General features: G+C 36.2%; 2 protein-coding genes and 1 long non-coding RNA gene across 6 annotated transcripts in view; 2 read left to right on the top strand and 1 right to left on the bottom strand.

The window, feature by feature from the left end:
• Positions 1-581: 581 nt before the first annotated feature.
• On the bottom strand, positions 582-13,921 carry LOC106170145 (uncharacterized). 3 transcript variants are annotated; one of them, XM_087006582.1, is made up of 6 exons: positions 13,806-13,921; positions 12,414-13,473; positions 11,638-11,841; positions 7,720-7,791; positions 4,167-4,238; positions 582-1,965 (listed from the first exon to the last, which is right to left on the bottom strand). In XM_087006582.1, the coding sequence occupies exons 2-6, from the start codon at positions 12,649-12,651 to the stop codon at positions 1,862-1,864; spliced, it is 690 nt and encodes a 229-aa protein (XP_086862708.1). In that variant the 5' UTR covers positions 12,652-13,473; positions 13,806-13,921; the 3' UTR covers positions 582-1,861. The 3 variants fall into 3 exon arrangements, with proteins under 3 accessions (XP_086862708.1, XP_086862709.1, XP_086862710.1); XM_087006583.1 differs by lacking the exon at positions 4,167-4,238; XM_087006584.1 differs by lacking the exon at positions 7,720-7,791.
• The window catches only part of LOC106170141 (eukaryotic translation initiation factor 3 subunit L), a 20,665-nt gene continuing 18,323 nt past the window's right edge, over positions 13,647-15,988 (top strand). For both annotated transcript variants that reach the window (XM_087006581.1, XM_087006580.1), the window contains exon 1: positions 13,647-13,751. In XM_087006581.1, the coding sequence (XP_086862707.1) occupies positions 13,713-13,751 (39 nt within the window). In that variant the 5' untranslated portion in view covers positions 13,647-13,712. The remainder of the gene's footprint in view (positions 13,752-15,988) is intronic.
• LOC147763313 (uncharacterized) lies at positions 14,771-15,884 on the top strand. Its single transcript, XR_015333214.1, has 2 exons — positions 14,771-14,882; positions 15,118-15,884. It is a non-coding gene; the product is annotated as an uncharacterized LOC147763313 (long non-coding RNA).

Below are 15,988 nucleotides of genomic sequence, written 5' to 3'. Positions count from 1 at the left end.
AAAATTCTTTGCTTCTTTTTTGTTCACAGTTGTTAAGTTTTAATTACTGTGCTGATCCACAGTCAGCTCCGATGACATGAATTAACAAGTGTCTGGACATGATTAACTGCAGGTACTATAATATGGGTGGTCATCACATAGAAAAGACTTGAATGATTGCTCAAAATTATTTTTTAACCATGGTCTGTAGGAGGTCAGCATTCATATTTCAGCAGGTCCAAAGGTGACAAATTACACATTCTTTGTTTTAAAAAATTGAACACCAATACACCATCACACTTTTTTTCAAAATTACTGCAATTGCTCTGAAAAAAGGGGGTTTGCACTGCTCTACAAAGTGCACATTATGTCTTAAGACCTTGTGTAGCTGTTTAAAAGAAAAAAAATTCCAGCTTTGGCATTAAATGGTTCCCACCTCTTTGCTCTTTTTTTTTTTGGCTTACATGACACAATAAATGTATTACATTCTAAATCCATGCACTGATAAAACGGCCACAAAATTACTGAAATGGCAATGTGTGTCACTTAATCTAGTGTATTATAAAAAATAATTACAACGTATATCAGAAATGAAGACTGGACATTTTTAAAGTCTTTATTTCATCTAAATATTTATAAACATTTTTATATTTATATACAATTTAAAAATGCAAAAGGTGGCAAATATATATTTTGTAAATTTTCTACATTAAAATAAGTATTTTAAGCAAATAAATATATGTACAGTCACCTTTTCTCAAGTATCAAAAATACCTACACTTTATCACAGCACAAAAATGTGGTCAACAAGTAACATATAAGATCCACAATAGAATGTAATTAGTCAAGATCAAGACCTTGTGCTCACAACCATGGTGTACTCTACTGTAGATATGTAACTTGGTCCCATAAAGCAAACCAAAGCTGGGGAATATGTACATGATCACAGACTAGACTCATTAAAAATGCCTACCAAAGATTCATTCTCAAAAAAAGCACTTATATACCTAACTGAAACTATAAAAGGATCACACTGGTTTTTGTTCAACAGTTTATCATTTCCAGCACCAAATGTAGATCCAGGGAGGAGGAGGGGGGGGGGAGTTGGAGGGACTGTGGCCCACACAGCTTACTTCACTCCCCCTTCCCTATAAAAAATATAAGCAAAATCAGACAAAAACAAGCAATCCATCCCTTATTATAGTTTTAGAAACTGTCCTCGTCTACCATTTCATATCTGACTCAATTGGCAAATTTTGAGTATTTGCATCCACACCCACACAAAATCTTGGACAATGCAGTGTTATCTATTAACAACATAATATTATGAGCCACACATTATCCACAGGTAAAAATTATTTAATAAACTGATGGTAGACTAGCTATTAAAAGAAAATTTCTTTTTACCATTCGAGGGAATGACAAACAAACTTGCGACTAGATTACAATAAATACATTTGTGCATAGATAAGTAGCTGCCAATTAGTTAACGTATTAAAATCTTGCTGTTTCTACATTATATGTTCAGATGCAATGAAATTCTGGCACTAAGAAACCACCCAGTAAAATGGCAGTTAAGTTAGTATCAACACTTACAGCACTTTCTAAACGTCTTGTTTAAATGGTAGCTTTAAATTTTTATACAAGAAGAGGGTGTCTAAAAAAATAGGGGGGGGGGGGGGGGTCAGAGTTTCAAGTTTCAAGTTTACATTGATAGATATCTAATTTTTTCTGTCGGAAGATGGCCAAAAATGGAGAATGGATCAACAAAGAGGTTTTGAGAGACGGTCGGCAAATATCTCTGGCTCTGCCCCTGGAGTTAGTATTATTTAAATGTTGAAGAGTTTGTTCTTTCAACCAGTTTTGTTTTACAGCTGTTCTCTTAGACAGTGGTCTTGTTGGTGACCGTACAGCAAGGTCCATCCTCCTCTACAGGCTGAACTCCACGTCTTGGGTCCATTGGTTGCATCACAGATGTATCTTGATCTAAAAAGATAAATGTGCTCAATATGTGACTTATGGGCAAATGAATCCATTTCAGAGAGGAGGGATAAATCAAGTGATTTTGAACTCACCCTTCAATAACAACTAGAGGATCAGAGAGGCGATACCGCCTCCGAATATTGTACCACCAGCTGGAGCAAGCGCATTCCTATAGACCCCCACATACACAAAATAAGGGACATAGCCACCAGTCTTGTGCTTGACAAGATGTAAAAATGCAATCAACAAGAATTTTCAAAATATGCAAAAAATATATATAACTAAAAATGGTACAATCAAATTTAAGTTCATCGTAAGGTAGGTCAAAGGTCAATTTCAAGGTCACAGAAAATTGCCAGTATATGACTTCCTATTCAAGTTCAATGGTAATTATGGACCTATCTCTGCCAGGTTTGGAGTTAAAAGAGAAAGAAATTAGCAGAGTTCAGTTCATGATAATAAGTAGGTCAAAGGTCAATTTCAAGGTCACACTTAGATTGCCAGTATATGACTCCCTATTTAAGTTCAATAGTAACTATGGACCTATCTCGCTAGTTTTGGAAATAAAAGGGAACCAAAATTTGCAAAGTTCAATTCATGATAAAAAGTAGGTCAAAGGTCAATTTCAAGGTCACATTTAGATTGCCAGTATATGACTTCCTATTCAAGTTCAATAGTAACTATGGACCTATCTCTGTCAGTTTTGGAGATAAAAGAGAAGCAAAATTTGCAAAGTTCAACTCCTGGTGAAAAGTAGGTCAAAGGTCAATTTCAAGGTCACATTTAGATTGCCAGTATATGACTCCCTATTTAAGTTCAATAGTAACTATGGACCTATCTCTGCCAGTTTTGGAGATAAAAGGGAAGCAAAATTTGCAAAGTTCAATTCATGGTGAAAAGTAGGTCAAAGGTCAATTTCAAGGTCACATTTAGATTGCCAGTATATGACTTCCCATTCAAGTTCAATAGTAACTATAGACCTATCTCTGCCAGTTTTGGAGATAAAAGGGAAGCAAAATTTGCAAAGTTCAGTTCATGGTGAAAAGTAGGTCAACAGTCAATTTCAAGGTCACAGTAAGATTGCCAGTATATGACTTCCTATTCAACTTCAATAGTAACTATGGACCTATCTCGGCCAGTTTTGGAGATATAAGGGACTAAATGTTATAATTTTGGGGTTACCATAATGTGCCATAAATTTCCTACAGAAAAAATTAATTAAAATAAAGAAAAGGTCATTTTGGTCAAAATTCTTGAAATGGGAGGTGCTCTGAAGTTCCAGAAGTTCATATTTGATGAAATAATGTCATTTTTGACCACAAGTTGTCTGCTTTGCCAAGCCTTATGTTTTATTTTTCTGGAGTTCAAAATTTATTAATCATTACCGTATTGCACATTTTGCTTTCACCACCAATAAGTACTTTTTGATACAGCGTAACTCGAAAACCGTATGGAATACAAAAAAACAGAGACCACTTCCAGTGTTGGGCTTTACATGCTCTACAAAATGCAAAAAAGAATGGGTCTCTAGCATTAACGGTTCCCGAATTACAGACAGTTTTCAGTTTCGGTATCTTATGGCCGCTACTCTCGTGAAAATGCACCGATTGACCCAAAATTCACGGAGATGAAAGATGACCTGAAGGGTAACACTTTCCAATAATATTATTGGTTAAATCTGTGTGGTGTCTGAATAACAGGGCAAATAATTTTTTTTTCGTAAAAAAATTCATTTTTTTGAAACTTTTGGCCCGTTTGACCTTGAAATAAAGGTCAAAGGTCAAATCCAATGGCATATTTGAAATCTACACATATGACTTTTGGAAAGCCGTCTGTAGAAATTTTTCCCATAATTCCTTCCGTAGGGTAGATAATTAGCATTTAATTTTGCCATTTTTAGACAAGGGTGCATTGCAATGAGTGCCACACCTAGACCCCAATACCGACAAAGCCAAATTTACGTGGAACGAGTTGAGATTATAGGTGACCTAAATCCAAGAGATGGGTACGGGGGCCCTTACCGTCTAGGAGGAGAAGCGGTGACGGTAGCTGTCCGGCGGAGCCGGCAGAACGATTCGGACGGGACTAAAACCATGTGTACCGCCAGCGCTAACGCTGGTGGTACAATAACTATAATAAATTATAGAATAGATGTGCAAGAAAGATAACTTTGTCATAAAGTAATCTATCAGTCCTTTTCTTACGGCATGGTCTGTCCTCTTCTTCAGGCTGATCTCCAGCTGGGTCCATTGGTTGCATCACAGATGTATCTTGATCTAAAAAGATATATGTGCTCAATGTGTGATTTATTAAAGGGCAAATGAATCTATTTCAGAGAGGAGGGATGAATCAAGTGATTTTGATCTCACCCTTCAATAACAATGATAACTATAGGATCAGAGAGGCAATACCGCCTCCGGATATTGTACCACCAGCTGGAGTAAGCGCATTCGGATGGAAAACCAAAAAAAAAGGGACACCACTATCAGTCTTGTGCTTGACAAGCTCTATTAAATGCAATAAACAAGAGTTCTCAAAATATGCAAAAATACACAAAGAACATAACTGTAAAAATGGTCCAATCAAGTGGTTTTTCCAATTGACCTGTATTTTCCTAACATTGATCACTCCTGTGATTTTCTAGACAATAGGCCTGTTAGTTTTCCTTGAAATGTGTTAAGTGTTGCATATATGCTGACAAAAGAAAAAAAGACCCTACAGGCAACACTGGGCATCTCTCTTAGTTTTGAAGATTAGAGGGGCAAGAAAATATGCAAGTTCAGTTCATGATAAAAAAAGTAGATCAAAGGTCAATTTCAAGGTCACAGTAAGATTGCCAGTATATGACTTCCTATTCAAGATTAATAGTAACTATGGACCTATCTCTGCCAGTTTTGGAGATAAAAGGGAAGCAAAATTTGCAAAGTTCAATTCATGGTGAAAAGTAGGTCAAAGGTCAATTTCAAGGTCAGATTTAGATTGCCAGTATATGACTTCCTATTCAAGTTCAATAGTAACTATGGACCTATCTCTGCCAGTTTTGGAGATAAAAGGGAAGCAAAATTTGCAAAGTTCAGTTCATGGTGAAAAGTAGGTCAAAGGTCAATTTCAAGGTCACAGTAAGATTGCCAGTATATGACTTCCTATTCGACTTCAATAGTAACTATGGACCTATCTCTGCCAGTTTTGGAGATAAAAGGGAAGCAAAATTTGCAAAGTTCAGTTCATGGTGAAAAGTAGGTCAAGGGTCAATTTCAAGGTCACAGTAAGATTGCCAGTATATGACTTGCTATTCAAGTTCAATAGTAACTATGGACCTATCTCGGCCAGTTTTGGAGATAAAAGGGAACCAAAATTTGCAAGGTTCAGTTCATGGTGAAAAGTAGGTCAAAGGTCAATTTTAAGGTCACATTTAGATTGCCAGTATATGACTTACTATTCAAGTTCAATAGTAACTATGGACCTATCTCTGCCAGTTTTGGAGATAAAAGGGAAGCAAAATTTGCAAAGTTCAGTTCATGGTGAAAAGTAGGTCAAGGGTCAATTTCAAGGTCACAGTAAGATTGCCAGTATATGACTTCCTATTCAACTTCAATAGTAACTATGGACCTATCTCGGCCAGTTTTGGAGATAAAAGGGAACCAAAATTTGCAAGGTTCAGTTCATGGTGAAAAGTAGGTCAAAGGTCAATTTTAAGGTCACATTTAGATTGCCAGTATATGACTTACTATTCAAGTTCAATAGTAACTATGGACCTATCTCTGCCAGTTTTGGAGATAAAAGGGAAGCAAAATTTGCAAAGTTCAGTTCATGGTGAAAAGTAGGTCAAAGGTCAATTTCAAGGTCACAGTAAGATTGCCAGTATATGACTTCCTATTCAACTTCAATAGTAACTATGGACCTATCTCTGCCAGTTTTGGAGATAAAAGGGAAGCAAAATTTGCAAAGTTCAGTTCATGGTGAAAAGTAGGTCAAGGGTCAATTTCAAGGTCACACTTAGATTGCCAGTATGACTCCCTATTCAACTTCAATAGAAACTATGGACCTATCTCTGCCAGTTTTGGAGATAAAAGGGAACCAAAATTTGCAAAGTTCAGTTCATGGTGAAAAGTAGGTCAAAGGTCAATTTCAAGGTCACATTAAGATTGCCAGTATATGACTTCCCATTCAAGTTCAATAGTAACTATAGACCTATCTCTGCCAGTTTTGGAGATAAAAGGGAAGCAAAATTTGCAAAGTTCAGTTCATGGTGAAAAGTAGGTCAAAGGTCAATTTCAAGGTCACAGTAAGATTGCCAGTATATGACTTCCTATTCAACTTCAATAGTAACTATGGACCTATCTCTGCCAGTTTTGGAGATATAAGGGACTAAATGTTATAATTTTGGGGTTACCATAATGTGCCATAAATTTCCTACAGAAAAAATTAAAGGGATAATAACTCTTCGTATGAAATCTGTATTTCACAATAAAAACATTGTGAGTGACTCATAAAAATATAATATATTCTGTTTTCTCACAAAAACGGCTGTTATAGCTATTATTCTGATATCTGAGCTTGTCTTTAGACCACGTGACCTCCATTGATGGCTATACTCTGTTAAAATCTCTTAAGAGATTTTAACAAAAAACCAAACTTTTTAGAAAAAAACCAGGGACTAACTTTGAATGTAAAAATGGATTCATTAACCATTGGTAAGTATGGGAAAATTGTTGTTTACTCCAGGAAAATTCATTTTTTGGCCGAAACGAAGAGTTATTATCACTTTAATTAAAATAAAGAAAAGGTCATTTTGGTCAAAATTCTTGAAATGGGAGGTGCTCTGAAGTTCCAGAAGTTCATATTTGATGAAATAATGTCATTTTTGACCACAAGTTGTCTGCTTTGCCAAGCCTTATGTTTTATTTTTCTGGAGTTCAAAATTTATTAATCATTACCGTACTGCACATTTTGCTTTCACCACCAATAAGTACTTTTTGATACAGCGTAGCTCGAAAACCATATGGAATACAAAAAAACAGAGACCACCTCCAGTGTTGGGCTTTACATGCTCTACAAAATGCAAAAAAGAATGGGTCTCTAGCATTAACGGTTCCCGAATTACAGACAGTTTTCAGTTTCGGTATCTTATGGCCGCTACTCTCGTGAAAATGCACCGATTGACCCAAAATTCACGGAGATGAAAGATGACCTGAAGGGTAACACTTTCCAATAATATTATTGGTTAAATCTGTGTGGTGTCTGAATAACAGGGCAAATAATTTTTTTTTCGTAAAAAAATTCATTTTTTTGAAACTTTTGGCCCGTTTGACCTTGAAATAAAGGTCAAAGGTCAAATCCAATGGCATATTTGAAATCTACACATATGACTTTTGGAAAGCCGTCTGTAGAAATTTTTCCCATAATTCCTTCCGTAGGGTAGATAATTAGCATTTAATTTTGCCATTTTTAGACAAGGGTGCATTGCAATGAGTGCCACACCTAGACCCCAATACCGACAAAGCCAAATTTTACGTGGAACGAGTTGAGATTATAGGTGACCTAAATCCAAGAGATGGGTACGGGGGCCCTTACCGTCTAGGAGGAGAAGCGGTGACGGTAGCCGTCCGGCGGAGCCGGCGGAATGATCCGGGCGGGACTAAAACCATGTGTACCACCAGCGCCAACGCTGGTGGTACAATAACTATAATAAATTATAGAATAGATGTGCATGAAAGATAACTTTGTCATAAAGAAATCTATCAGTCCTTTTCTTACGGCATGGTCTGTCCTCTTCTTCAGGCTGATCTCCAGCTGGGTCCATTGGTTGCATCACAGATGTATCTTGATCTAAAAAGATATATGTGCTCAATGTGTGATTTATTAAAGGGCAAATGAATCTATTTCAGAGAGGAGGGATGAATCAAGTGATTTTGATCTCACCCTTCAATAACAATGATAACTATAGGATCAGAGAGGCAATACCGCCTCCGGATATTGTACCACCAGCTGGAGTAAGCGCATTCGGATGGAAAACCAAAAAAAAAAGGGACACCACTATCAGTCTTGTGCTTGACAAGCTCTATAAAATGCAATAAACAAGAGTTCTCAAAATATGCAAAAATACACAAAGAACATAACTGTAAAAATGGTCCAATCAAGTGGTTTTTCCAATATTGACCTGTATTTTCCTAACACTGATCACTCCAGTGATTTTCTAGACAATAGGCCTGTTAGTTTTCCTTGAAATGTGTTAAGTGTTGCATATATGCTGACAAAAGAAAAAAAAACCTACAGGCAACACTGGGCATCTCTCTTAGTTTTGAAGATTAGAGGGGCAAGAAAATATGCAAGTTCAGTTCATGATAAAAAAAGTAGATCAAAGGTCAATTTCAAGGTCAGTTTATGACTTCCTATTCAGGTTCAATACTAACTATGGATATTTCTTTGCCAATTTTGGAGATATAAAGGCCAGAAAACATGCACAGTACAGTTCATCATAACAAGTAGGTGAAAGGTCTTCCTATTGAAGTTCAATAGTAACTATGGGCCTATCTCTGCCAGTTTTCGAGATATAAGGGAAAGAAAATTTCCAAAGTTCAGTTCATGGTGAAAATAAGGCCAAAGGTCAATTTCAGGATCACAGTAAGATTGCCAGTATATGACTCCTATTCAAGTTCAATAGTAACTATGGGCATATCTTTGCCAGTTTTGGAGATATAAAGATCAGAAAACTTCCAAAGGGCAGTTCACCATGAAAAATAGGTCAAAGGTCAATTTCAAGGTCACAGATAGATTACCAGTATATGACTTCCTATTCAAGTTCAACAGTAGCTATGGGCATGTCTCTGCTAATTTTGGAGTATTTCACATTTTATTTTCACCACTGAATATTGGATGTTGAACTTTTTGATATAGTACAACAAATACGCCGTATCGAAAACAAAAAACGGAAACCACCTTCAGTGTTGCACTTGACAAGCTCTACAAAATGGAAACAAGGCAGCAAAGCTGTCAAATGTACAGACAAAAAGCAGGAAATAACAAAATAGGCTACTGTCAATTCTGATGCAAAAGTACATTATGTTAAACTGCAAATTCAACATCAAATTTTAATTATGCTCAACAGGTAATACCAATGTAAGTAAAATGTGAAACAAGCATAAGGCTTCAGGCCCATGGGAGTTCAAGTTCACACTTTGAAAATGTAAAACTTCCAGAAAAAGAAGTCAATTAAACTGCTTTTTCAACTCAGGCTGCATTTTAGTCCTGTATTTCTTTTTTGAAAGTTTGGCAATCATAAGTAACATGGTTTTCCCATAATGGTCATCATGGCAGCAGCACCCAAAATTATGTTTTCTTCTATTCTGATGCAATATTACATAATGGTTAACTGCATAATGACAATCAATTTTTAATAACAAAATATATGTATCATGGATTTTCAGAAAATGTGACTAGCCTGGGTCTTCAAGCCTGTGGAACTTCAAAGTCACACCTTGAAAATGCCAATATGTGAAAAATTAAATTTTCACAAAAAAACTGTTTAACTGGCAGATTGCGTTCTACTGAAGCTGTATTTTAGTCCCATGTTTCTTTCCTGTAAGTTTGAGAACAGTAAGTGACATGGTTTTTCTTAAAAGGTAATCATGGGAGCAGTGCCCAAAATAGGTTTTTTTCAAATTTTGATGCAATATTACATAATGTTTAACAGCATAATGACCATCAATTTTTAATAATAAAATATTAGTATCATGGATATTCAGAAAATGTTACTAGCAAAGGTCTTCAGGCCCATGGAACTTCAAAGTCACAACTTGAAAATGCCAAAATGTAAACAAGACAGTACTGTTCTGAAATGTTTTTTTCCCCATTTATAACAATTTTTAACATAAAACAAAATTAACAGTTTACTGCCATTTTTATATGATCAACTAAAAAAATTGATGAGATGAGAAAAATATCAATAAAGCAGTGTTAAATGTCCAATTTCTTCCATTCTGAGATTCTGAACATAGTGAATGATTGAATCTGACAAACTGCAATGATATGAGTTTATTTCCATTTTTGAAACTTTATTACACAATACACGATAACATGTTTACCATCATTTTTACAAAATCAACTAACAATGTTGTAAAGATGCAGGAAATGTCAAACAAACACTTTCACGTATCTTATTAGTTTAATAATGAGACTGTTAACATGCCTAAAAATTGAATCTGAGGAAATGTGAAAAAACAGCATACCTTCTAAAATAATGGCACGATTATGCTGATTTACGAACTCAACCTGCATTTTAGTAAAACTGACCACTCCTGTGACTTTCATAACAATTGGCCCATCTGTTTTTCTTATATTGTGTTTACAGTGTTGCATATATATGCTGAAAAGTGTAAAAAACAGCATAACTAGTAAAATAGTGGCCCAATCATGCCGATTTTTGAACTTGACCTGCGTTTTAGTAAGATTGATTACTCCTGTGAGTTTCATGACAACAGGTCTATCGGTTTTCCTTGAAATGTGCTAACAGTGTTGCATATATGCTGAAAAGTGAAAAAACAGCATAACTACTAAAATAGTGGCCCGATCATGCCGATTTTCGAACTTGATCTGCGTTTTAGTAAGACTGATTACTCCTGTGAGTTTCATGACAACAGGCCTATCGGTTTTCCTTGAAATGTGTTAACAGTGTTGCATATATGCTAAAAAGTGGAAAAACAGCATAAATTCTACAATAATGGCCCGATCATGCTGATTTTCGAACTTGACCTGCGTTTTATGAATATTAGTCAGCTCTGTAAATATAAAGCCAAAAAGTAAAACTGTCTTCCACTTATGGTGTTAACGCTGAAAGTGCACGGCGACAGCGACATGATCGGCGACGACAGACGCAGGTGATGGCAATATGTACAGACACATCTGTGTCTGTACATAAAACAAGAGGTCTCTAGCATTAACGGTTCCAGAATTAGAGAGTTTTCAATTTCAGCATCTAACGGCTGCTACTCCTGTGAAAATGCACCGATTAACCCCAAACGCAAGAAGATGAAAGATAACCCTAAGGGTAACACCTGCCCACAATATTATTGGTTAAATCTGTGTAGTTTCTGAAAATTGGCAGAAATAAAACAATTTTCGCAAAAAAATTCCCATTTTTAGAAAATTTTGGCCCGTTTGACTTTGAAATAAAGGTCAAAGGTCAAATCCAAGGGCATATTTGAAATCTCCACATATGACTTTCGGTCAGCCATCTGTAGAAATTTTTCCCATAATTCCTTCGGGTTGGGAGATATTTGGCTTGAATTTTCAAAAATTTTGACAAGGGTGCGTTTCAACAAGCCTCACGCCCAGGCCAATGCACCGACTGAGACAAAAAAAACCAGGGGGTTCAAGCTGAGATTATATGTGACCTAAATCCAATAGATGGGGACACAGGTCCTTGCAGTCTAGGAGGAGAAGTGGTGACTTGTATCCCACGCCATCCTGCGGAGCCGCAGGAGCCAGCGGAACTGTACGTGACGGGTCGGGACTAAAACCATGAGTACCGCCAGCGTACACGCTGGTGGTACTAATTATAACAATAAATTACAAAATAGATATACAACAAAGATAAACTTGCCATTAAGTAATCTATCAGTCTTTTTCTTACTTTTTTAAAAGACAGTTTCTATCTACTTTGTAAAGTGTGAGTACCTGCATGTTGAGTATTTCTCCTCTTGCATTTGTTAATTTTGTAAAGTATGGCAGCAGAGATCAAGCCAGAGATCAAGACAACCAGTACCACCACCAATGCAGTCGCCCAGCCCGGCAGATTTCCTTCAGGTTCATCCTTGTCCTCGACAGGTTCTTTATTGTCAACGACAGGTTCTGCATCCGCAGCCTTCCTCTGTAAGAAGTCTACAGAAAAAAATAAAATTGAAAGATTCAAAAAAAAAAAATAAATAAATAAAGAAGAAGAAAAAAAAAACCCATCCATTATCGCATGCATCTTGGAATGTCACTATGCACTGTTCCCACACCACAGACTGGTACGTTAGCAATACTGAATCAAGACAAGAAAAATTTTGTGACTTTGTTCAGTTGCTCACCAATAATTCTGCTACAGTGGCATGTGTCTGTACTCATGTTGTCAGACCCATATGTCCCAAATGGGCTATCAGGGAAATTTTTCAGCACAGGCTACACAAAGGCCATTTATATTGATTTTGTCAATGTCAGTTAACATATTACAATATATCTCTAAACTAGTCATACTGTCGCCCCCCCCCCCCCCCCCCCCCACAGATAAATGCAAACCATAAACCTGTGTATAATTTTTTATGAGTAAAATGCTACTAAAATTTAAGAAGTACCAAAGGGGATTAAATTCTTACATCAGAACAGAAAACAAAATAAAATGAAATGCTCAGTGCTTATGTGCTCAGACAAAATTATTCATACGTGTTGTAAGAAAACGACATCTCAATTACCTTCACAGCGTCTCCTGCATTCCTCCATCATTCCTCTAGCTGGAAGACAGAGATTACTGCAAGGCTCGCATCTATTGGTTCCTTTGTCTCTGTAAGTGTCCCATGTGCAGTCAATGTGTGCTGCATTGCTGGCAGGAATACAGAGTGCAATCACTGCTATCAGTGTCCAAATGAATACAGGAATCATCTGCTTAAAAACAGAATTCCCCATCTGAATAAGTCTTGTGCAGATGTGCATTTCCTATTCATATATGCAATAACAATAAGAATGTTCTTGAGGTTTTTCAAGAATGTGTTTCTATATCAAAATCTAAAACCAGTTGCATAAATACGGTTCCGTAACTAGTCAGTCGTTTTGAAAGCGTATTGTCACATTGTTGTACAAAACCAAATCCTTTATAGATTATGCACAAAGCCTGCGTCCCTCTGTTGGATTGCACAGCCCCAGTCTTTCGCTGTTAATTAAATATCAATCTGTAGATTTAGATACAGTCCTGGTATAACTTGCTACTGTACGGACAATTGTTCCAGGCCTATGCTTCCAAAATCAGAATAATTTACAGCTAAGCGATGGAAACTGGCGTCGGAAATACCAGTAGTTTCGGGGTTTCTTTCGACCGTCTTTGGAAATACCCTACGGACTCATGTCATGAATTTCCCCATCATCATTATCGTGGTGACATCATCGCGTGCAACTCAATCACTTCCAGTTATACTGCCTCAATAGCCATTTTTCACATTCTAACCATCCAAGTTCAATAATGCAATAGTGAAAATACATTTAGAAAGGACGATAAACACCTTTCCGTAAGAAAATTCACGCTCGGCTGTCAGTCTCACCTTGACTTTTACTAAACAATTGTCGTAAAATCGCTATATGATTTTAAACCGAGTTGCATACATTTAAAAACCACCTAGAACAACCTTAGACTGCCACATAAATCTAATACAATACATAAAAGCCCTATCAAAAGTGGTTAAAGCATTCAAACCGAATGTCGTAAAGTCCCCATGTACCCCCATGCGCCTTACACACACGTTGACTAGTTCCGCAAATTTTCTGAAAGAAAATAAATTAATATAAATTGTTTAATATTCAACAGAGGTACCGTTGTCTGTCTTACTGTAATTTTTAATTATAATAGAGAAATATATATGGCCACTAAGTGTTTGAAGTACTTTTACGTGTTATTTAAAAATTCTTTGGTCGTTTTTCAACGACCAAATCAGAAAAAAAATACGCCGCCATTTTCCCTCGTGTGTGCAGGGTCCTGCGTGCACTGCAAGAATCTATTGAAAATGTACAGTGAGGAATTTGTTGAGCAAGGGGCAGCAGAAGTAAGTGATTAAACTTCTAAGTGGCTTATTAATCAACCCCTTAAATATAGTCACATTTTATTTGGTTCCTGCCGGTGAATTTCGTCTCCATATGTCGGTTGTCTCATGTAGGCCGGCGGCATGTGTCAGGGGTAATCCTAGACAGTAGGACACATACTCAGTCATATGGCAACTGGCTGAAAAACGTAACGTCATGGCGGTTATTTGAAACTTTTCAGTGAGTCCGCGTCACGAAGTAGCGCCGTTTCTGGACATCTGCGATGGCTGACGTGAAAAACCGTACCTTGCAAATAAAATCCTTTTAATAACAAACCAGGGCGTTTTGAGTTGTGATTTTGTAAAGATAATAAGAAAAGTTCATGCTCTTACTCAAGATTTCAAAGGATTACTGAAACATCCACAAATTAAAATGAAATATGTTCACGATTTTGAATTTATGAAAAAAAATCGGTTTCAAAATGACTCTCGTAGGGGGTGGGACTATATTGCGAGAAAAAAAGTTGCCAGCCTGAATTTTTTTCATTTTTAGATATGAGTTAAAATATCATCCAAAGTTTAAGATTTTGAAGGGAATAGTTTGCACACTATCTAGTATGGTCACACGGTTCCCTAATCCAACATTCAACTAAAAATCTTGAAAAAAATGGCGCTTCTCGATACTTCTGCCAAACTATAAAATTTTTCTATCTAAAAACCGTTAAAGGTTACATATTTTATTCGCATTTAATTGAAACTAACCTGAAATCGATGCTGAATCGCACACATCCAGTTTGAACTAGTTTCAGTGAGTATTTTTATGAACGACCTTCACCTATTCTTGATGCGTGATACGCAAAAGGCAAACATGTGCTTGTGGATATGCATTTGGAATATTGGGCCACTTTTGTATGATTTTATTAATGAGAATTTATCATTTTTGAAGGGCCTTACCTTAGGAAAAGGGTTTGAATTTACGTAATTTTATATCATTTATGCAGGAGATTAAATGTTGACCTACATATGTATTAAGAGTTTGCGTAAACAAATTGGAGTGAACACGTGTAAAGAAGTGAGAGAGGCGGATAAATGTGGATCTGTTGCGGGTTGTAGCTGAACTCTAGAACTGAAAAGGATGACAAACATTTAACAAAGGTAATTCTGGTTAGTGATTACGTTTGTAAAGCAGGCCTTCTAAAGTAAAACACAATTCATGTTGTTTAGTTTAACTTTCATTGAATGCCATGGGTTTACCATGTACCTGTATGATATGTAATACGTACCACTCTACGTACCTTAGCGTATTCTAAAATTGCTCTGTTAGCTCTTTATTTATTGTCATTTTTTTCATTACAATTATTGTCAGCTTCTTTATTTCTCATTATTTCAGAATTCACAGATGAAGAGCTTTTCTGCCTGCATGTGCCAATATGTTTTCTGGCATACTTAACCTAGCTGTTCATGGCAGATTGGATGAGAGAATTAAAACAGTTTTCTTATTTTATCTGTACCGCAAGCTTCTCAAAAATGATCAAACAACAATTAAATTAGTGATACTTTTTTGTTACACATACAAATAGAAGCCTGAAAGCGATAGACTATATTAAAAAGGACTTTATAGATTTTTGCATTTTTGAGTTTTGTTTAACTGAAATTGAACTTTACATTCAATGTTTCATAGTTTTTATCATGAGTGTAACTCGCCAATTTAAGATTGTAAGTGTATCTTTGCCCTTTATAGTTTCTCCTTTGACCAGCACCAAATTCATGTAGTAAATTATAAAATATACAAGCTTAAAAATATGGAATTGTTAGAAAAATAATATAAGTGGATTCTACGATCACGAGTCTCACGACACACTTTTACTAATGGAAATATGTTTGAGCTATATATGTGTCCTGATACAAATAAAGTGTCATTGCCAGAACGTGTACTGTTCATTCCATGCAGTGAAAAATTTGTAAACAAAGTTCCCCATGGAAAGCGTACTTGGTTGACCCATGTGCAAATCTCCAAAAAGTATCCAAATTGTATCAAAGATACCAGTGCCACATTCCAAATGTGTGCGGCTCAGTCCATTTTTGCAAAAGAAAGAATTGAGGGGGACAGCTCAGTAACATGTACTGAGATTTTTGTATAAATAATTTCAAATACGATTTTAAATCTATTGAGTATTTGCAAAAAATATCAAGATTTACATCGTTTACTTAAGTGATCCTTTCCCATTAAAAGCCATGCCAAGTGTCTGCTACAAACTGAA

This window comes from Lingula anatina, chromosome 2, assembly GCF_051362555.1.
Source record: "Lingula anatina isolate TDL-2025a chromosome 2, LinAna3.0, whole genome shotgun sequence".
NCBI lineage: Eukaryota > Metazoa > Brachiopoda > Lingulata > Lingulida > Lingulidae > Lingula > Lingula anatina.
This window is presented reverse-complemented; position numbering and strand designations above follow the sequence as displayed.

Coding starts and splice junctions, on each gene's coding strand:
- LOC106170145 (XM_087006582.1), bottom strand. CDS start 12,651: ATGCACATCTGCACAAGACTTATTCAGATGGGGAATTCTGTTTTTAAG. Junction 7,792..11,637: donor GAGAAATACTCAACATGCAG/GTACTCACACTT, acceptor ATATCTTTTTAG/ATCAAGATACATCTGTGATG. Junction 4,239..7,719: donor AGAAGAGGACAGACCATGCC/GTAAGAAAAGGA, acceptor ATATCTTTTTAG/ATCAAGATACATCTGTGATG.